Source organism: Sapajus apella, unplaced genomic scaffold, assembly GCF_009761245.1.
Source record: "Sapajus apella isolate SASKATOON/1434 unplaced genomic scaffold, GSC_monkey_1.0 scaffold23, whole genome shotgun sequence".
Lineage (NCBI taxonomy): Eukaryota > Metazoa > Chordata > Mammalia > Primates > Cebidae > Sapajus > Sapajus apella.
The window spans coordinates 4,787,579-4,809,511 of NW_022436963.1; the positions used below are offsets into that span (position 1 = coordinate 4,787,579).

At 42.8% G+C, this 21,933-nt stretch overlaps 1 protein-coding gene and 1 pseudogene across 1 annotated transcript in view; both read right to left on the reverse strand.

The window, feature by feature from the left end:
* Positions 1-727: 727 nt before the first annotated feature.
* Positions 728-825, reverse strand: LOC116559613 (annotated as a pseudogene).
* A 135-nt stretch (positions 826-960) lies between these two features.
* DCP1A (decapping mRNA 1A) overlaps positions 961-21,933 on the reverse strand; it is a 49,877-nt gene continuing 28,904 nt past the window's right edge. Inside the window, exons 5-10 of the mRNA XM_032290222.1 lie at positions 20,002-20,140; positions 17,593-17,706; positions 9,432-10,187; positions 7,706-7,771; positions 5,485-5,703; positions 961-5,091 (exon numbers count right to left, since the gene is read on the reverse strand). Of these exons, the coding sequence (XP_032146113.1) occupies positions 5,011-5,091; positions 5,485-5,703; positions 7,706-7,771; positions 9,432-10,187; positions 17,593-17,706; positions 20,002-20,140 (1,375 nt within the window). The 3' untranslated portion in view covers positions 961-5,010. The remainder of the gene's footprint in view (positions 5,092-5,484; positions 5,704-7,705; positions 7,772-9,431; positions 10,188-17,592; positions 17,707-20,001; positions 20,141-21,933) is intronic.

Sequence of the window (21,933 nt, forward strand, 5' to 3'; positions counted from 1 at the left end):
ATAATAAATAAAAAAAATAAATAAATTGCAACAGCAGGCCAGGTGTGGTGGTTCATGCCTGAAATCCTAGCACTTTGGGAGACTGAGGTAGGCAGATCACTTTAGGTCAGGAGTTTGAGACCAGCCTGGCCAACATGGCGAAACCCTGTATCTACAAAAAATACAAAAATGAGCCGGGTGTGCAGCGCATGCCCACAGTCCCAGTGACTTGAGAGGCTGAGGCATGAGAATTGTTTGAACCCAGGAGGCAGAGGTTGCAGTGAGCTGAGATCACGCCATTGCACTCCAGCCTGAGCAATAGAAACTCTGTTTCAAAAAAAAAAAAAAAAAAAAAAAAAAAAGCCACAGCAAAACTGGAGCAGAGATTTTCTTCATAATTTTGTGGACGGAAAGTGCGTTTTTATGTTGATCTCAGCAACTTCAGATGCAAATTTTCTTTTCCTTTTTTTTTTTTTTTGAGACAGTTTCATTCTTGTTGCCCAGGCTGGAGTGCAGTGGCGTGATCTTGGCTCACTGCAACCTCTGCCTCCCGGGTTCAAGTGATTCTCCTGCCTCAGCCTCCTGAGTAGCTGGGATTACAGGCATGTGCCACCAAGCCTGGGCTAATTTTGTATTTTTAGTAGAGGCAAGGTTTCTCCATGTTAGTCAGATTGATCTTGAACTCCTGACCTCAGGTGACCCACCGACTTCGGCCTCCCAAGATAATCAGCTTTCTTTGTTTTTTGTGGGTCAGACAGGCAATGTCCTGACATTGTAACGTTTCAGGATGCCATATCTCGTGTGTATGTGAACACCTAATGGTTATGCTTATGAATTACAAAAGATCTGTTAACGGTTTTATCAATTTTGTTTTTTCGCCTCTTCCCATCTCACCAGTATGGCACTCTGCCGAAGTGTAGCAGCAACACATTCAAAAGTCCCTATTTTTACAAATTAAATAAAAACACAATTAAATTTTAATAGGTGCTAAAACTTGGTTTTGAAATTTTATTAAAAAAATATATTTGCAAACATATAAAATTTAGGATGAAAAACGATCATTTTAAAACATGTAATAACTTAATATTTGCAAACATACACAGATGGTATAAAATCCATACCATTAAAAATGTTAATGATACAGTATTGCGCTCATGAAACAAAAACCTTGCTGTAATTCCAGAGCTTCTCATCCCCACGTTTCAGGGAGCTGAGAATCTGGTACAATGAAAGTCATGAGAGCCACATGGCCAAAGCAGTAATACAGAATAAAAACCATTTAGAACACATATACTTTGAAGTGAATGATATTGCATCTTAGCATTCTAAATGAAGATGTCAAATGCAAAACCAAGGGAAAACATTGCACATATCTGCTGAACTTGCTGAAAAACGGCCTTCTCGAGGCCCTGGTCCACTGGGAAATGTTCTCAAGCACAGCTGTAAAAAAGCCTGGTGGAAGCTGCTTGACTTTGCTCAGATCTTAATATTTCAGACACTTGAAAACACAGGGCACTATGGTTCCAGAAGGTACATTGAACACAACTGAAGAAAACCGAAGGGAAGCAAGAAAGAAACACGTGCTCCGCAGCAAATGTGCAGCCAGGACGCGGGACGCGCGCCCTGTGATACCTCAGTTCTCCTCACTCACACGGGCCGAGCCCACTTGTGCCTGTGCCACCTCTCATTCCTCTCAGAGTTACAGTATGATGGCTGATTTTGTTTTCTGAGCAGTTAGGCACCTTCATTTTCATGTTGCATTATTAGTAATACAATGGCAGTTAGGGCCTCTACTACCGAAATGAGAAAATTTCAAACTACATTCTTTGGGGAGGAGAGTAATAAAGCTGCGTGGTTTAAGAATTTACCTAGTAGTGGATTTGATAGGGTTTATATAATTTCTACAAGAAAAAATAGGCCAGGAAAAGAATAAATGCTTGACATGCAAATTCTGGTCAGACATATTCTAAACTAAGCCTGTGTATCCCCCTGTAGAGAGGGGCTCAGCTTGATTTGGGCTTTTTTTTTTTTTTTTTTTTTTTTTGATATGGCGTCTCGCTCTGTCGGCCAGGCTGGAGTGCAGTGGTGCAATCTCAGCTCACTGTAACCTCCGCTTCCCGGGTTCAAGCAATTCTCCTGCCTCAGCCTCCTAAATAGCTGGGATCACAGGCATGCACCACCATGCCCAGCTAATTTTTGTATTTTTAGTAGAGAAGGTGTTTTACCATTTTGGTCAGGCTGGGACTTGGGTTCTTAATAAAATACCACTCTCTGTGATGGCTACACCTAAGCCTTCGAAGGTGAGCTCTGGACACACTACAGGTGGACAGCATGAAACGCTTCTCCCAACACTGAGAGTCACTTGAAAGACTTGAGTGCAAAGTCAGGCAGGCCTCACGAATCCGAGGAGGTACACAAAGAGGAGCTTCTGCCTTAAAGGAACAAGGCTGTCTGGGAGGTGTGAGAGTCCATTCAAAGACATCGGACATCACATTAACTACAACAAAAAGAAGAGCAGCACCACCCCCCAGTGGCGCCCCAGACACACCTTTCCTCCAAGTTCTAGGCTGCTCCTCTTGGAGCCTACACTTAGACCCTGGGGGTGGGGTGGGCACACAAATGGACAGAGTGGTCTAAATGCAGGTCTCCTGGGGTTCTTCGAAATCTAGCCAGAAGCATCTCAATCTCGGTGTCCATTTTGATTCAACTAAGGTTCCAGTAAAGACACTGCAGCAATGTAAACATGCAACCTAAGCTAGCATGAGGTTCTAGATAGTAAGCCTGAACTAGGAATAAGGCAACTGAACTGTGACTTTCCGGCCAGGATCATCCAACTGCAATTATCCAGGCTTGGCCTGGCTTCTCTAGGGATTCATTCTGGCCTGAACTTCCTGGTAATCATGACATGAACTTCTGGCTTCTGAATTTTAAGTAGATGCTTTCAATATATAAATTTGGGAGGTGAAACAGGTTTACCCTTTTCAAGTCTCCATGACTTGGGCACTTAAGTTTACTTTCACACTAAGGAAGCCTTATCATAGATTCTCTTTACTGTCTATCATATCCATTCCTAGCATTAAAGGTGAAAATTAATATGACTACAGACTCTCTTTAGGATATTCTCTCTTAACTCTTCTCATATTACATACTTAAAAGCAGAATTTCAATTCAAGAATCCCTTGATTCGTCTGTTCACTAAAGCCCACTGAGACCACACCTGGGGTGTGATCACACCTCTTGGTGCGTCCACTTTATGGAAGTCACGTGGCTCCCTAGACACCATCTCCTGGTGTCAGCAACACTCTGAATCCTACTATGACTTTCTCGTTCCCAGATGATGCATAAGCAATTCATTTTTGGTTGCTTAATTTACACACTATCTGTGAAAACAAACTATTCATAATTGAGCATGAAAACTTATAAGCTTCCCTGAATTCTGCACAATTCACACATAATTAGGTAGACAGTGATAGAAGACACTAAAATGAGAAGCAGAAACCCTGTCCAGGAAGCATGTTTAGATCAACAAAAGCCAATCATTCTTTATGCTAAAAACTAAGACCAAACTAAAACAAATATGTAATTCACAAGTAATTTTCTAAAATTTCAGCTAGAAAAAAATAATCTATGGACTTATGATTGAGTTACCATTAAAGCTTAAATGATTGTTCCCAAGGAACCATCATATCTGTCAGCATTATTCACAGCTAATCCTTATGCTAGCTGGTTGAGCCAATTGGGTTTTTACCCCATCATTAAATAGTGCTCAGAAAAGTAAGCAGTGCATCTTAATTGGTTAAATACTACAAAATGACCTGTATCATAGAAACGAAGACACTTTCATTCAAAGAATATCTTAAAATTACTATTGCTGAAATAAATCAAAATCTACATTAAAATCTTACTAAACACCATTACATGCCATAAAAGAATAAATAGAAATCATGGCAGATCAATAGCAGCATAACAAAGCATCTTTACATATTTTCACACTTTGGGCTGGGAAAGTACTCACAGCCTAGGAATATACTGGTAGAGTTCGGAATCACATTTTCTTTTAACTCCATAATTCTACAACAAAATAAGGGCAGTGTGAATAACAGCTCCCTTTTCTGCATAGCTTTAAAACTATTCTCAGTACACTCAAGGAAAGGAACCAGAATGGCGTCGTCAGATTGGTCCACTGGTCCTTTTGTCAAAGTGTTAAAGAAAACAACCAACAGTGACAGAAAAGGAAAATAAGGTTGTGTTTCACACACAAACTTAACGTTTTCACAACCACTGGAGAGCTTAACTTAAAATGAAGATTTGATAGGATGTGGGCACTCCCAGCCCCAGCCTTTCCTTCAGAGGTGTGACATGCCTGCGTCCACACCACCAGAGCCTGACAGTGCCCTATTCAAATGGTAATGCTGCACTGGGAGCCTGCTGCGTGGCAGGACTGGGGCACTTAAAAACAAAATGCTATTAAGAAATTTCACAACTTTTAAGGCCCAAATGGGGCGTTCATATAAAATACACTTCACTTGGGCAAATAATTCCTAATTTGCCAACTTAAATTCTGGTCCTAAAATCGTGAAGCTACTTTGCAGAGCTGCCTTCTACTCTGTTCAGAACTTGACTGTAAGCCCGATGCCCGTTTCTATGGGGTAGGTTGGGGGAAGGGGTGCTGGCCGGGCTGAACTTCTGCTGTGAGGCTGGTGACTACTCCTCTGTAAGTCCTTGAAAGTAAAAGCGAGAATCAGACTCCTTATCCCACAGCCTTGCTCCTAACTGATGAAAACACCCACATAACTGAACATAATGATTTTTTTTTTTTTTGTCAAAACAAAGGTCTGCTGGTGATGCTTCACAGTGAAACCTCCATTATCACTGAGAATGTCACTTGGAAAACATTCTTAAGAAATGAGTCTCTTTCTCATAGGCTCAATTTCAGGATTCTCAAACCCAATGTTCTGCTCAGAAGTTTCCATGATGAAGCCTATTTGTCTCTGAGGTTGGCGCTCTGCTTTTAGACTCATTCTGCTCCAGTCATAGGTTGTGGTTGTCTTTGTTCTTGGTCAGCACCTGCAAATAGACTTCATGAAGTGTACTGAGGAAGCTGGAATCATTCTAGAAGAGATGGTAAAGAATATGAATGTCACTTTTACCTCATCAGATTTTACTTCCTTGATAACAGCTTAGGAAAAAAATTGTATAAATGATTTGTATAACTGATAATCCCACCACGCAGAGAAAATCATGATCAGTATTTTGAGTTCACTGAGGCATTTCTCCACCAGGACTGTATGCTCAAAAAAAGAAACACATGACTACCAGCTAGTCTTTTTTTTATTTTGGCCCACCTCGCCCCCCAGAGTGCGGGGATTCCAGGCGTGAGCCGCTCTGCCCGACCTCCAGCTAGTCTTTTGAATTTACTTTATGAGCTGATTCTGTAGCAGGAATTTAAGAAATTTCTTTCACTAAATAATGAAGAAACAAAGATAAAATTGGTATCCTACATACCTTTATTAGATGTATTAATGTATCCTGGAGCTGAGACTTGCTGAGAATAATGGAAGGCTTTCTCTGATTTTCTGGCGTTCCAACAGTTAGAGGAGAAGGGGAGCTTGCTTTCCTTTCCAGGTCTGAAGACCTTGCAGCTGTCTGCTGGAAAACACTCGGGGCTAGCAGGACTGAAGACACTGCAGTGGTCGTTGCAGTGACCAGTGGGGCACCTGCAACCTGGAGAGGAACGATGGTCATTTTGTACCAAAGTGCAGGAGCCAGTGGCCAGGCCCAGAATAGGGACCATGTGGAAACATGCACAAGCAGCAGAAGACTGGAGCACAGAGACAGACTATTTTGGATTCAGGTAAACATGCAGTAGGAGCATCTGACCATCTGACATCCTGTTATAAACTTCCATTAGCTAAAGGATGATGAGCTCATTTATATAAGAAAGTCCTAGAATCATTATGGGAAGCCACGTCCAACCACAGAAAACTGCATTTTTTTTTTTTTTTTTTTTTGCCAGGTTCTCATTCTGTCACCCATGTGGGAATGCAGTAGTGTGGTCACCACTCACTGCAGCTTCAACTTCCTGGGCTCAAGCAATCCTCCAGCCTCATTTTTCTTTTAATTTTTTTTATAGCGACAAGATCTCACTACATTACCCAGGCTGATCTTGAACTCCTGGGCTTAAATGATCCTCCCACCTTAGCCTCCCAAAGTGCTGGGATTACAGGTGTGAGTCACCACACCTGGCCTCTAAAAATCTGTATTTTAGTGTATGTAAATCATACTACAATAAAAAATAAGTTAAAAATCCAGTTGTGGCAGGGAACAGTGGCTCACACCTGTAATCCTAGCACTTTGGGAGGCCAAGGTGGGTGGATCACTTGAGGTCAGGAATTCGAGTGAGACCAGTTTGGCCAACATGGTGAAACCCTGTCTCTACTAAAAAGACAAAAACTTAGCTAAGCGTGGTGATGGGTGCCTGTAATTCTAGCTACTTGGGAGGCTGAGGCAGAAGAACTGCTTGAACCCAGGAAGTGGAGGTTGCAGTGAGCTGAGATAGCACCATTGCACTCCAGCCTGGGCAACAGAGCAAGACTCCATTTCAAGAAAACCAAAAAAAAAACAAAAAACAAAATCCAGTTATGTTTAATCTATTTTTTATACCGTTATAGGTATCAATGAGAAAATTTCTTAAAAATAAAGCTAACATCGACCTCTCTCCTCCATTTAGATGTGCTTCTAGGGTAATTCCAGACAATTACCTGAATATTAAACCAGTAATAATCAGTATTTTCAGTAATTCTCAGATTTGATATAATCAACAGAGATCTACATTTCTTTCTCTTATACACTGTGCTCATTTACAGAGCACAGAGCTGGCCACAGTTTCAAGGGTGTGGTTTTTGGCATCTGAGCTATTGACCTTTTATTTATTTATTTTTGGTGCAAAAGCAGGCTGAGAGCTCCTGCAGACAGATCATCATGCAGAAGGACAAGACACACAGGAAAGAGTGGTGTTTATAAGACCAGTCAGAAGTTGGCACGATTTTAAATTCCAAGGCTCAAGGAGAGGTACAAAGGCTCAAAGGAAAACAAGAATGACTTTAAGGAACTAAAAAAAACCTGTGTGCAACACAAGGTTAGTGGGTGATAGAGAGTAAGGACAACACACAATGAAGCAAGGGAGGACAAATGGAAAGAAGACACAGGCCCGGGAGGCTGTATTCTCAGAGCTATGGGAAATGAGAGGACTGTACCAGGATAGTGGCTCTGCCACCTGGGACATCACAGCTCTTCCAGGAAGTCCTATTTAGAGAAGCCAGGCTACCACACTCTTAGCAGTCACCCATTCACAAATACTGAGTAACGGCCCACCCTGCCCTCTACACACATAGTCAGGGAAGACATCCATGCAGATACCTTGAGATCCACAGAGGCCATGGCAATGGACGCCACCAGGATGGGGGTGGGAGAGGGCCTGGCCTAGGAGATGCCTCTAAGATGGGCTGGGCTCCACAGCTAACTCTTTTCACTAAGCTGACAACCTTTTATTTCACATCCAGCAGAAGAATTTAAAAATATATAATGTGTTCTTCAGAAAAAAGGAGTCCTGATTGTTCACAGCCAGTTACAGCTCAAACTCCTTGTTCTACTCTTTCTACCTTCTCACGATGGCACCTGACTAGTCTTAAAAAAAAAAAAAAAAAAAGAAAAAGTGAGTCCTTACCGGGATGGCACTGGATAACACCTTAGGCTGGACAAATACTTCAGGATCCTGGTTCTGCTGCATAGACTGAAATGTTTAAGAAGAAAAGATAGACAGGTATAAGAAAGTTTCTTTTGTATTTTTATTTTTTGTGATGAAGTCCTGCTCTTGTTGCTCCAGCTGGAGTGCAATGGTGCAATCTCAGCTCACTGCAAACTCTGCCTCCTGGGTTGAAGCGATTCTCTTGCCTCAGCCTCCTGAGTAGCTGGGATTATGGGCATGCGCCACCATGCCCAGCCAATTTTTGTATTTTTAGTAGAGATGAGGTCTTTCCATGTTGGTCAGGTTGGTCTTGAACTCTTGACCTCAGGTGATCCACCTGCCTCGGCCTCCCATAGTGTTGGGATTACAGGCGTGAGCCAATGCGCTCAGCCTAAGAAGTTTCAATTAAGAAGACTTCCTAGTCTTAATTGTAGAAGACTTTTCTAGTGGAAAATCTAGGTTAGTAACAGAAAATGGTTCAGATGTTAACTAGTTCCTAGATTCCCAAGGGAAGAGGCTGACAGGAACTTGTAACTATGCAGCCAACAAAACTGCATGAGAGCTCTGGGACAGCCTTTCTCCTCTTTAGCTCCTGAGCGAAGGAGTGTGCAGAGCCTTTTAGGCATCTTTAAAGAAAAACCTGAGCCAGGAGCGGTGGCTCATGCCTATAATCCCAGCTACTGAGGAGGCTGAGGCAGGAGAATCACTTGAACCCTAGAGGCAGAGGTTGCAGTGAGTCAAGATTGCGTCACTGCACTCCAGCCTGGGTGACAGAGTGAGACTCCGTCTCAAAAAAGTAAAAGTAAAACCCTAAAACCTGTATCTCTTATAAGATCCAGGGATAGCGCAAAAATATATACAATTTTTAATTTTTGTGGGTATATAGGTGTATATATTTATGAGGTATATGAAATGTTTTGATATAGGCATGCAATGCATAATAATCATGGAAAATGGGGTATCCATCCCCTCATGCATTTTTTTGTGTTACAATCTAATTATACTCTTTTCATTATTTAAAAATGTACAATTAAATTATTATTGACTATAGTCACCCTGTGGTGTTACTAAATACTAGGTCTTATTATTATTTTTTTTGTATGCATTAACCATCCCCACCTCCTCCCACCTTCCCACCACCCTTCCCAGCCTCTGGTAACCATCCTCTACTCTCTATTTCCATGAGTTCAAATAAAGTGAGAACATGTGATGTTTGTCCTTCAGCCTGGGCTTATTTTTGCTGCTGAGTCTGTAGAGATGAGAGATCCAGGCAACATGACACTTCTTGATAAGGCGATGTGAAAAAAGTAGCTTTATTTGAACTCATACCTCCAAGTCTAGGACGCTCTTATGGGACCTCTAGGTTACTCGGCACAAGGTAGGCACTCCAGGAAAGTACAGTGGGAGCTGGGAAGGGAGCTAAGTTTTGCGATAATTTGGTCATGAGTCAAATGAGGACTCCTGGAACTGTTGCACAAAAGCAAAACATAGAACCCCGGCTAAAATGCATATCCAGATACGAAATATGTTACTTGGTTGTTCATGATAGGGCTTCTTACCTCACCTGTCTCCTAGCCACTGACATACTTTAAAGAGACAACTCTTTAAAACTGTCAGTGTCATGACAGTTAAAACCAAGGTCTTTGTAGTTTCATCCCATCCAATTAGTTACCCACCCTACCCACCCCCACCCTCCTGCCATTACCTGAAGGGGAGCAAGCACCATGTTGCTCAGAGAGGCTGGGGCCGCTGCTCTTGCTGCTGCTGCCTTAGAGGGAGGCTCTATGAAGCTCTCAGGTGTGGCCAGCTGACCAGCTACTGGAGCAAAGCTGGCTACCATTGCACCTTTCCCAAGTGGTTGTGTCTGTATTTGGTCATGCTGTGGGGTCAACCTGAGTTTCTGGAGAAGATCAACGCTTGGGAGGGATGTGCCAGCTGTGTTTGTCACGTTCAAGGGGGCCCTGAAGGGGCTCTGGTTGGCAATCAGACTGGCATGGCTTAGCTCAGGGACTGGCTGGTTCAGGAGTGGAGACCTCTGTCTAGGTGTGGTCTTCACTGCCTGCATCATGGTGCTGTTTCGAGGTAAGCTAGGGGGAACCTGTGTAGTAGGAGCTTCAGCTGGCAGAGTGGGACTGAGAACGGGGCTCAACGGGATTGTGTAGCTTGGGGCATGCTTTTCATTGGACTGTGTGATGGAGGCTGGAGTGATTAGCACCGGGGTGGTGATTTCAGGCTGGACTGAGTGGTGGGCAGAAGGGACACCCAGGGTTTCTGATTGAGGCGTTCCTCCTGACTGCTCAAAGGGAAATGGTAGAAATGAACTGGGCTCTTTCTGGGAGGCATCTCCTGGCAACCTCTCCACTTCTTCTGAATCCAGACCCACAACTGCTGGCTGTTCCTTTGGCAAAGAGGTTCCAAATAACTCTTCTACTGTCAGATGCTTGTGTCCAGATGGAGCAGACTGAAAAACAAATCAAACCACCCAGTGAAAAGAGGTCTCTCATACATCAGCATAACCGAACTTCTTTTCCAGAAACCAAAAGACTTTGCACAATCAAGGATGGATGGAGCATAAAAATAAGGAATGGGAAAAAAAAATGAAGATGTACTAAGGATTAAGGCCCAGGCTCATCTAGTGTCCCCAGAGTGGTGGATGGAAATTTGCATTAGTAATATAATTCAAATTTTTAGGGTCTCTGGGTAGCAGCATCAGAATTCACCATTCCTTTTCTTGGCAAAGCTAATTGTGCCCAATTGCCTCATGTCAGCAACACACGTAGGGATGTGACACTAAAGGAGACACAGGGACCAAATGCTGATGAGGCGATTCTACGTTTACTTTCACTGTTCTTGATGAAAAGCTAGGCAATGGACCTCAGAGACTGGGTCCCAAATATCAGAAAATAAATCTAACCATTTAATAGTGGGCCATTCCCTCCTCCTTCTTCCCTAGTCACAGAATTCTTAAGAAAAAGCAAAGCATTTAAGCCTGACAATTTAAAATTTATATTTATTTTAGTAAGTTGGTTTACTGACACCCTTACAACCATTCAAAGGAAAAATATTCATGCTTTCCTGTACCTTTAAACAGTACTGCCATAGTCAGTAACCTTTACTTCCTGAGAACTAATAGGGTGTCAGGTCCTGCTCTAACCCAGGCCCACGGGATGTAGCAAGGGAGTCACAACAGTTCTCACAGAGCTTACATTTTAGTGGGAGACATCCAAAGCACTTTGAAAACACAGGCGGCCTCAAATTTTTATTCCTAAAATGAGTGAATTACTTAGTTGTTTAGATCTGTTTATAGTGAAAAAATTAGTTCACTGAAACACATGCTTTTCAAGGCCTCAGAAAGTCTGTAAGGCCTCAAAGCCCACCACAAATTAGTATAATATTGATAGGACTATGGTATGATCACATTTCTACAGGAAAACGCAGTGTTGTCTAGGCGAATGTTTGTCTTATCCATTTGACAAAGATTCTTGAATTTATCAGGTGCCAGGCATTGTGCTGTGACTGTGATGTGAAAAAAGAGGCCAGGATAGCTGGTGATAAGGCCCCCGGGGGGCAGAGCTGCAGGGCTCGGCAGGACGGAAGGCGCTGGGAAAAAGACTGAGCGGGGAGGGATAAGGCCAGCTGGCTGGGAGGACAGTCACTGAGACAGCTACACGTGCTTCAGCACAGCTGGGTCAGAGGCTGGGTAGGAAGGTGACGGGGAAAGAGAGAAGCAGTGGGCAGACTGCAGAGTGTCCGAGACACGTTAGAGGATCTGGACTTTATCCACAGGGCAATGGGGACATGTTCAGAGAATGAGCCATCAAGCTTTACATTTTAGGATGTGCACTTAGTTGGCCACATAAAGGACAAAGTGGAGGGGTGAGACTGAGGAGAGTCTAAGATACTGGCAGAGAAGACGATGAGAACTGGAGTTGGAAATAAAAAGAGTTGGTGGCTGGCCAGGTAGGAGCATGGAGCCGAGAGGACACCCTGCTATCTGGGTATTGGATGGTGGTGCCACTGCGTGGGCAGGCAGCCCTGGAAAAGCCCCTAGGTTGAGGGAGTGGGGGCCGCTCAAGTTAGTTGTGAACATGTCTGGAGGTCTCCGTGGGACATCTAGAACATGGAGGTACTGACTTAGAACGCAAAATGGTAATGTTATTTTGTGTTCTTAAAACACAAAACTGATAATACAAGTCAAGAGAGCAAAGGCATCCCCTCAGGACACTGCAATGACAGAGCTGTAATGTCCTACTAAATGCCCAGATTCAGGGCCTGGCTCTGCTCCTTTCCAGCTGTGTGGACTGAGGAGTGCTGTCAACTCAGAGTCTCAGGCCTCTATAAAGTAGGGAGGGCTGGTGGGAGGCTGAAACGTATGGAAGCCAGCACATAGGAGGTGCGTGTTTAATGTCAGCACTCCTAACAACAACATGGAAAGCAAGTGTGCCAAGGCAGGGGCTCTCTTTCTCGTGTATTCCCCAATCCTTACCTTTCTTGCTCCTGGACTTGCCTACCCGAGCAATGGCACCGCCACCCAGGACCACAGATCCAATCAGTACATAGCAGACACTCCACAGTGCTCTCTTTCAAAGTCCTCTCGGGGAGGAGGGGGAGGTCAGTATGAGGAGAGAGGGAGCTTAAGGGGCAGGTGCAAGAGATCTTGTGTCAGGAGATCATGTCAGACAATAAGAAAAAAGAGGGCCAGCAGCGATGAGCATGCAGGCAAGTCTGCATGTGAAGGACAGAAGTTAAGGAAGTGCCATTCTGTCTTCTCTCCTTGGTATGAGGACAGCATCACCTGCTAGGTAAGAGGGACAAGGCAGGTCTGAAAAAATTCAGTCAGTAAAAAGTAACTCTTGTGGAGGAAGACGCAAGAACCTCCCACAGTTGTAAAAAGTTGTAGCTTCATATCAAACCATATTGCCTTAGAAAATATTAAATAAAGAAATTCCACTAATGTTAGAATCTCACTTCAAATATAAGGCAGCATCAATATCTGTGGATACAAAAAAATGCTAAAGATCTTATATGGTTCAATTTCTTCATATTTTTACTTTTGAAAAAAACTGCAGAGTTTAGGGTCTGAAATAAAAAATACCTCAGCTGTTAATTGGGAAAATTACATAATCTTTTTTTTTCTTTCTGTTTTTCTGAGACAGGGTCTCACTTTGTCAGTAAGACTGGAGTGTAGCAGTATGATCAGAGCTCACTGCAGCCTGGACCTCCCAGACTCAAGCAATCCTTTCATGTAGCTGGGACCACAGGTGCATGCCACCGTACTTGGTTTATTTTTTAATTTTTTTGTAGTGAGCCATTGAGCCCAGCATAATCTTTCTAATTTAGTTCCTTATCCGAAAAGTGTGGACACTGTGGCAATGATCTTAGAACACTGTTGTGAAAATTAAATTGAAGTTGGCTTAAACTATAATCACATAAACACCATGTGATCTTTTTTTTGTTTGTTTGTTTTTTGAGATGGAGTCTTGCCCTATTGCCCAGGCTGAAGTGCAGTGGCACAATCTCAGCTCACTGCAACCTCTGCCTCCCATGACAATCAAGTGATTCTCATGCCTCAGCCTCTCAAGTAGCTGGGATTACAGGTGTACGCCATTATGGTCAGCTAATTTATATATTTTTAGTAGAGGGGTTTCACCATATTGCCCAGGCTGGTCTCAAACTTCTGACCTCAGGTAATCTGCACGCCTTGGCCTTCCAAAGTACTGGGATTACAGGGGTGAGCCACCACACCCGGCCCACCACGTGGTCTTAATAGCAAGCATAGAGTACCAAACAAAAGTTCATCAAATGCTTTTGGAATATCATATCCCCATAATGCAAGACAACAACAACAACACACCTGGTAAGATAACCAAGGCTAGGCTACTATAAACCTCCTGGTCACTCCCGATGCAAAGAATCATCAAGGACACAGCTGTTTGTTTAAAACTCCTTGGCAACATTTCAAACCCACTCAACGAAAGTCAAAATAGACAACAAATTCTGTAATACGCAGCACAATGATGTGCTGTACAGGTCTGTAGCCTAGGAGCCACGGGCTATGCCATTGAGCCTAGGTGTTAGTAGGCAATGCCATCTAGGTACGTGAAGGTACAAGTACACTCTATGATGTTCGGGGAATGAAATCGCTTAAAGACACATTTCTCAGAACATATTCCCATTGTTAAGTGACATACAACTGTACCTAACTGGCTGAATTTGTCATAGGAGCCTAGGTGATCAGAACATTCCTCGTCGCACAAATCCCCAGAAGCTTCCCTGTCTCTGCATTCTTTTCTGTTTCTTTCTTTCTTTTCTTTTTTTTAAAGATGAGGTTTCACCATGTTGGTCAGTCTGGTCTTGAACTCCTGACTTCAGGTGATCCACCCGCCTCAGCCTCCCAAAGTGTTGGGATTACAGGCGTGAGCCACTGGGCCCGGCTTCTTTTCTGTTTCTGATAAGAAAAATTGGTTGCCCTCCTCTAGTAGCTGTGTTTATTTATTCATGAATTAACCTTCCAGCATCCACAGAAAAGTAAAATGTTATTCTTTCCTCATGCTTGAATATGCTTAAAGTCTGGATTCTGAGCCAGATATGGTGGCTCATGCCTGTAATCCCAGCACTTTGGGAGGCCGAGGTGGGCGGACCACCTGAAGTCAGGAGTTTGAGACCAGCATGATCAACATGGAGAAACCCCATCTCTACTAAAAATACAAAATTAGCCAGGCATGATGGTGCATGCCTGTAATCCTAGCTACTCGGGAGGCTGAGATGGGAGAATCACTTGCACCTGGGAGGTGGAGGTTGTGGTGAGACGGGAAACAAAAAAAAGAGTCTAGATTCTGAGTTTTTTAATACTTCACATAGATCAAGTGTTAGTCTGACCATTTTAGCTTGGGAAATGGGATTCAGTGAGCAACAGCATGTATGGCGTAGGATAAAATTCTTATATACAGCATCAGGTTCATTCCTCATCCCACAGAAAATTGATGTTAGAGAATTTCACATTTCTGTTTGGAGCTAGTGGTCACTGCAGTGGGCACACCATAAGGCAAACATTATTCTTGAATACAGGAAGCAAACAAAACCAAAACACACTAGAGAAACATTCCCAAGGAAAGTTTAATAAGTGAATTACGCAACTGAAATGGAATGTAATACTATTAAGGATTGATAGGAGTACTTGCTCCTTAGCACTAGATGGCAGTGTTACTAAACAAATGTATCTGTGTGGGGGGGCTGATTATAAATTTAAGCTAATTTTAGTCAATCACATAGCTTCCGACAATATCCAGATCTCAGTATTTCATAAAATTTTGTCACTATAACCTAAAAAGTGGAGGCTCCCCACCACCCTGAGATGGAGTCTTGCTCTGTCACCCAGGCTGGAGTGTAGTGGCACAATCTTGGCTCACTACAACCTCTGCCTCCCAGGTTCAAACAATTCTCCTGCCTCAGCCACCTCAGTAGCTGTGATTACAGGCATGTGCCACCGCACTCGGCTAATTTTTGTATTTTTAGTACAGACAGGGTTTCACCATGTTGGCCAGGTTGGTCTCAAATTTCTGGCCTCAAGCAATCCACCTGCCTCTACTTCCCAAAGTCCTAGGATTACAAGTGTGAGTCACTGTGCCTGACCTTACAATTCTTAAGGCATTTTTTTCTGGTCCATTTCTTTCTTAGGGTCTTACAATAACTCTGGGTTAGGTGGTACAAGATTCCTTAACCTCATGATTCACAAAAGGAAGGCGAAGTGACTCATGATTTATAAAGGGGAAGTAGAAAGCCCACTGCACACTCCTGATGATGATCCTAAATCCAGATACAGTAAAAACGTGGCACAGGAAGGCAGAATACAAAATTTGGTTTAAATTAATTATCATCTAAATATCTAAAAACATTATGGATACATTGCTGATGTGAATGTAAAATTGTACCGACTTCCTAGAAAACAGTTTGGCGGTTTTTTTTTTGAGATGCAGTTTCACTTGTTGCCCAGGCTACAGTGAAATGGCATGATCTCGGCTCACTGCAATCTTTGCCTCCTGGGTTGAAGCGATTCTCATGCCTCAGTCTACTTAGTAGCTGGGATAACAGGTGCTACCACTACCATGTCCGTCTAATTTTTGTATTTTTAGTAGAGATGGGGTTTCACCATGTTGGTCAGCCTGGTCTTGAACTCCTGACCTCAGGTGATCCACCCGCCTCAGCCTCCCAAGGCAGTTTCTTATTAAACTAAAACACATAATATCAAATGACCTGACATTTGCATTCCTGGGCATTTATACCAGAGAAATGAAAATTTATGTTCACACAAAAACCTGTACATAACTGTTTATAGGAGCTTTATTTGTAATAACCCAAAACTGAAAACAATCTAAATATTCTTCAACAGGTGAGTGGTCAAAACAGTTAAATAAATTTTGGTACTTCTATATCACATAATACTCTCAGTAATAAAAGGGAACAAACTTGATACATGTAACTTCAGTGAAATGTTCAGGAATTACACTGAGTGAAGAAAGACAATCACAAGAGGTTATATATAAGATTCCATTTGTATCATATTCTTTTTTTTTTCTTTTTCTTATTTTATTTTATTTTTTATAAAGATGGGGTTTCACCATGATGGCCAGGCTAGTCTCGAACTCCTGACCTCAGGTGATCCGCCTGCCTTGGCCTCCTGAAGTGCTGGGATTACAGGTGTGGGAAGTACTGTGCCCGGCTGTTTTATTTTTAAATTAAATTAACTTTTTGAGATAGGGCCTTGCTTTGTTACCCAGGCTGGAGTGCAGTGGTGTGATCATGGTTCACTGCAATCTCAAACCTCCTGGGCTCAAGCAAGACTCCTACCTCAGCCTCCCAATTAACTGGGACCACAAGTGCATGACACCATGTCTGGCTAATTTTAAATTTTTTTCTAGAGAAAGGGTGGGTCTCACTATGGCCTTGGCCTTCCAAAGTGCTGAGATTACAGGCGTGGGCCACCATGCCTGGCCAAGGGTTGTTACTTTTTTTTTTTCCTTGAGACAGAGTTTTGCTCTGTCTCCCAGACTGGAGTGCACTGGTGCTATCTTGGCTCACTGCAACCTCTGCCTCCTGGGTTCAAGCCATTCTGGTGCCTCAGCCTCCTGAGTAGCTGTGATTACAGGCACGGGCCATCACACCCAGCTAATTTTTGTATTTTTCCAAAGTGCTGGCATTATAGGTGTGAGCCACTGTGCCTGGGCAAGGGTTATTTTAAACAGGGTAGAGTCAGAGAAGGCCTGACTTATGGAGGATATATGACACTTGAAGGAGGAAAGGGAGCAAATCCTATCAGGGAGGAAAGTATTACAGGCCAAGGGAACAACAAGTGTAAAGGCCTGTTCTGAGGCAGGAACATATCTGGCACATTTGGGGAAAGGCAAGACAGCCAATGGGCCTAGGGCCAGGTGAGCAATGCAGAGTGACACATGAGGCCTGGGGTAGAGGGGCCAGATTAGGTAGAGCCTCATGGGCCAATGTCATGATCCTGGATATTATTTGAGTGAGCTGGAACACTGCTGGAGAGTTTTAAGCAGAGGAATGCCATGATCTAATTTATGTCTTGCAAGGATTACTCTGGCTGTTGGGTTAAGAATAGGTAAGAAGCAACCAGGGGGCAAAAGATGGGAAACTAGATAGGAGGCTACTGCAAAATCCAGATGAAAGACAGTTACTCAGATCCTAATGACCCAGGAGGATCATTTTATTTTTAAATTAAATTCATTATGTTGCTGCACATATGAACCTTGAAACAGGTGACAAATCAAACTTGCACTGTATTAGAACCCTTACTGAATGTTACTCTTTGTTACTTAAGACAAAGCTAGAGCTTTAGCTGTACAAACCTTATCTTGTGGCCCCGAGGGTGTCTCTTCCAGAGTCTCGGTGCTTCCCAGATTGGAGAGATGAGTGCTTGGCTGTAACCCAGGGCTGGAGATATTTGAGTCACCCATCTGATTCTTTAAAAAGTTAAAAGAAAAAATAAGTCATGTGAAAAAAAATTGCTATTATTTGGCTCACAAAACAGCATTTAAGGTTCTCAGAAATGCTATTAAAAAAAGAAAAAGCAAGAAAACAACAAAAAAAACCCCCAACCTCAAAATGTTTGCTCTGTACTCCGACGTAAATAACATACAATGAAATTTCTAGAACACTGAGCACCTAATTTTAGACAAGTGTTGTTGGCCACAACTGTTACTTTAATCACTTTTTTAAGAAAAAGATAATGGTATTACTTTATCATATATTCTTGTAATCTTATTTATTTATTTATTTTTCCAAGATGAAGTCTTGCTCTGTCACCCAGGCTGGAGTGCAGTGGTGTGATCTCGGCTCACTGCAACCTCTGCCTCCTGGGTTCAAGCAATTTTCTTGCCTCAGCCTCCTCGGTAGCTAGGATTACAGGCGTGAGCCACCAAGCCTGGTTTTTTTTTTTTTGTTTGTTTTTTTTAAATTTTAGTAGAGATGGGGTTTCACCATGTTGGCCAGGCTGGTCTGGAACTCCTGACCTCATGATCCGTCCTCCTTGGCCTCCCAAAGTGCTGAGATTACAGGCATGAGCTACTGTGCCCGGCTGGGAGCATTCATTCTTATAATATTATGCTCACTGCGGCCTTAAACTGCTGGGCTCAAGAGATCTTCCCAGCTCAGCCTCGGGAGTAGCTGGGCCTACAGGTGTGGCACCATGCCTGGCTAATTAAAAAAATATTTTTTTGTTTTGGGGTAGGGACAGGGTCTTGCTATGTTGCCCAGGGTGGTCTCAAACTCCTGGATTCAAGCAATCCTTCCGCCTCGGCCTCCCGAAGTACTGGAATTACAGGTGTGAGTCACTGTGTATGGTCTCTATTTTTTAAGAACAAAAATACCCTGGGCTTTAAAAAACTTTTTTGCAATTAAACTAAAACTAAACAAACAACCACCCGTACCCCCCTGACCAAAATCCAGGATTATATCCTATGGCTAGAAGCAACTCAGAATGGGCCAGGTGTGGTTTCAAGTAGCTTTCTTTACATGGAAAAAAAATAAGAAAGTTGATTAAAAGATATTATAGAAGTGCAATATCTTTCTTGTGAAGAAAATGCTTATTATACAGGAATAGTCATGCTAGCAACAGTGCCTTAACTTGTTTTGCCAATTTGAAGCTTTTTTCAGGATCACTGATTAATATCTTAGTAGCTAGTATTACAGTAGAACTGTATGGGAAATGGTCTTTCAGACACTGCTTTTTTCACATTTTGCTCCTTGAAGTTCTGGTGAGGAGAGGATGAAAGAGGCATGAAAGGAAAGCACTTAACTCAATATTTAATGAAGAGTAAGGAGACAGAATAATTCTGCTAAAACAAAGTTCAGCAGTAGAGAGCTTGTCTCACTCCAATGAAGCATGGGGGCTTTGAGTTGCCAAGTAAAAATTCAGGACAGTTTCATAACATGAAATGCCCACTGCTTGCACATAGTGGACGGTTCATAAGCATGCATTAAATAAATTAACTAATGTACCACAATTACCATTTTATTCAACTTTTGGGAGAAAATTTTATCAGCTAACTTATAAACTAAAATGCAAAACAGAAGAGAAAGAAAACAGTCAATTTCAGAAAAACCTCTCATGTGGGTAAAATCCCAAATGAAGCTTGATGAAGGCTGTGCATCCACCACCAATTACAGACCATGAGTGTAGCTTTTAGTACCATGTGGTACAAGCTTTCAGAATACTTTTCAAGGCTATACAAATTCCTAAGACCACTGAGGATCCTAACAGAGCCTGCAGTGGTAAAAAAGAGGCACAAAGCTTTTCCAGAACTAGCTGCTGTGGGCTAACTTTTGCACTCCAAGACCATCTTCTCCCATAGCAATCTTACAGGAATAGAAAAAAGCACTGTAAGTTTTCCTGCTAAAAACAAGAACTCTGGGGTAAGCAGAGTTCTTTCCTTACGTTTTAGGTTTAAAATTGTAAGACATACCTGTTTGAAAAAAATAAAAAATAAATAAAGAGACAAGGTCTCATTGTTGCCCAGACTGGAGTGCAGTGGCACAATCATAGCTCACTGCAGCCTCCAACTCCTGGGCTCAAGTGATCTTCCTGCCTCAGGCTCCTAAGTAGCTGGGACTGACTACAGCATGCTAACATGCTCTTTTTGAACTTATATTTCTGCTGGCCCTAGAGGCCAGCTTCCCTAGTAAAAGGGTCTCCTGCACACTTCCTCCTCCCCTTCTGGTCTTCCCTGGTTAGCACCCAAGCACCCAGAGAGCCTCACCCTCTCATACTCATCCTTGGCTCTGCTCAGCATCTCCAGGATGTCGATGGGCCTGTGGTCGCTGCAGCCATTGGCCTGGCTGGGACTCTGTTTATCCCGAGCAGCTTGCTGTGATCGCCGTGTCTCCTCTTCTACCACACTAGAGGAGAAGAACTAGGTTTTAGAAAGGCCTCTTGAAACAAAATCTGACCCAAGATTTCTTTTGGTGTTAATTTTCCAAGGATATACTAAAAGTGTCACATGATGACATTATTCTGGCAATATATAACACAGAACCTCAGTTACCTCATTCCAGGAATACATGACTTACCATTTCACTGTCTCATTAACAACAGTGCCAATATTTACCCTTCAGAAGGACAAAAATACAGAATTCCTTCCTAGAGTTGGTGGAGGTACATTAAAAACTTCACTAAGTATCTCCCTTTTTCCCAGAAGTATTTCAAAATCAGTCAAACTAACTGGTAAAGTAAATTTGAAAATGGACAATGCCACCAAGACACAAGGAAGGCTGCATAGTTGAACAAATCCTCTGTGGAAAGTCTGGATTGACACCGGGCTAGTAAGGACAAAGTCATTTCCTAAAAGTAGAGGTCTTGGTGAAACCTTAAAAGTTAATAACACTATAAGTAAATAAAAGGTTTCCCTTGTTCTCCCTTTTACAAACCACTAACTGAGCCTGGGTAACTTGACAAAACCCTGCCTCTACAAAAAATATAAAAATTAGCTGGGTTTAGTGTTATGTGCCTGTAGTCCCAGCTATTTGGGAGGCTAAGGTGGGAGGATCGTTTGAGTCTAGGAGGAAGAGGCTGCAATGAGCTGAGATCACGCCACTGCACTCCAGCCTGGGTGACAGAGTGAGACCTTGACTCAAAAAAAAAATCACTAAGTGGGCTTCTGTTTTTTTTTTTGTTTTTTTTTTGGGACGTAGTTTCGCTCTTGTTACCCAGGCTGGAGTGCAATGGCACGATCTCGGCTCACCGCAACCTCCGCCTCCTGGGTTCAGGCAATTCTCCCGCCTCAGCCTCCTGAGTAGCTGGGATTACAGGCACGCGCCACCATGCCCAGCTAATTTTTTGTATTTTTAGTAGAGACAGGGTTTCACCATGTTGACCAGGATGGTCTCGATCTCTTGACCTCGTGATCCACCCGCCTCGGCCTCCCAAAGTGCTGGGATTACAGGCTTGAGCCACCGCTGTAATTAAGATTAATTCAGGCCAGGCACAGTGCTTATGCCTATGATCCTAGCACTCTGCAAGGCTGAGGCAGGAAGATCACTTGAACCCAGGAGTTTGAGACCATTCTGGGCAACACAGTGAAATTCTGTTTTAAAAAAACAAAAAACCCAGCCTGCACAGGAGCTCTCATTAGAGTGTAGTGACGAGGTGAAGAGAGACTGCTTTTTTATTTAAAAATACTGTGTTAAACAATATTAAACAGACTTAAGAAAAAAGAAAAAACAGAATCCCTGAGTTTTATTATTGTTTTTGTAGAGATGGGATTTGATATGTTGCCCAGGCTGGTCTCAAAACTCCTAGCCTCAAGTGATCCTCCTGCCTCAGCCTCCCAAAATACTGGGATTAGAATGAACTACTGCAACCCACCCATTGAGTTTTGTTTGTTTCACTTATTTTTTTAATTGTACAGACAAGGTTCCACCATGTTGCTCAGGTTAATCTCAAACTCCTGGCCCCAAGCAATCCTCCCACCTCATTCTCCAAAAGTGCCAGGATTATAGACATGAGCTACCACACCTGGCCAGCTGAGTTTTTAAGAATGCTAAAATCTACTGCGATTCTCCAAGAATGGCAGGACTACAGATTTTCTGAAATTTTATTTGACTATAGAATTTTACTCTGAGGCAGAATTCCTGTTTGGGAAATGTGGCTTTAAGGTAATATGTAGTTACTCTATCTAGATTCTTATAGCACT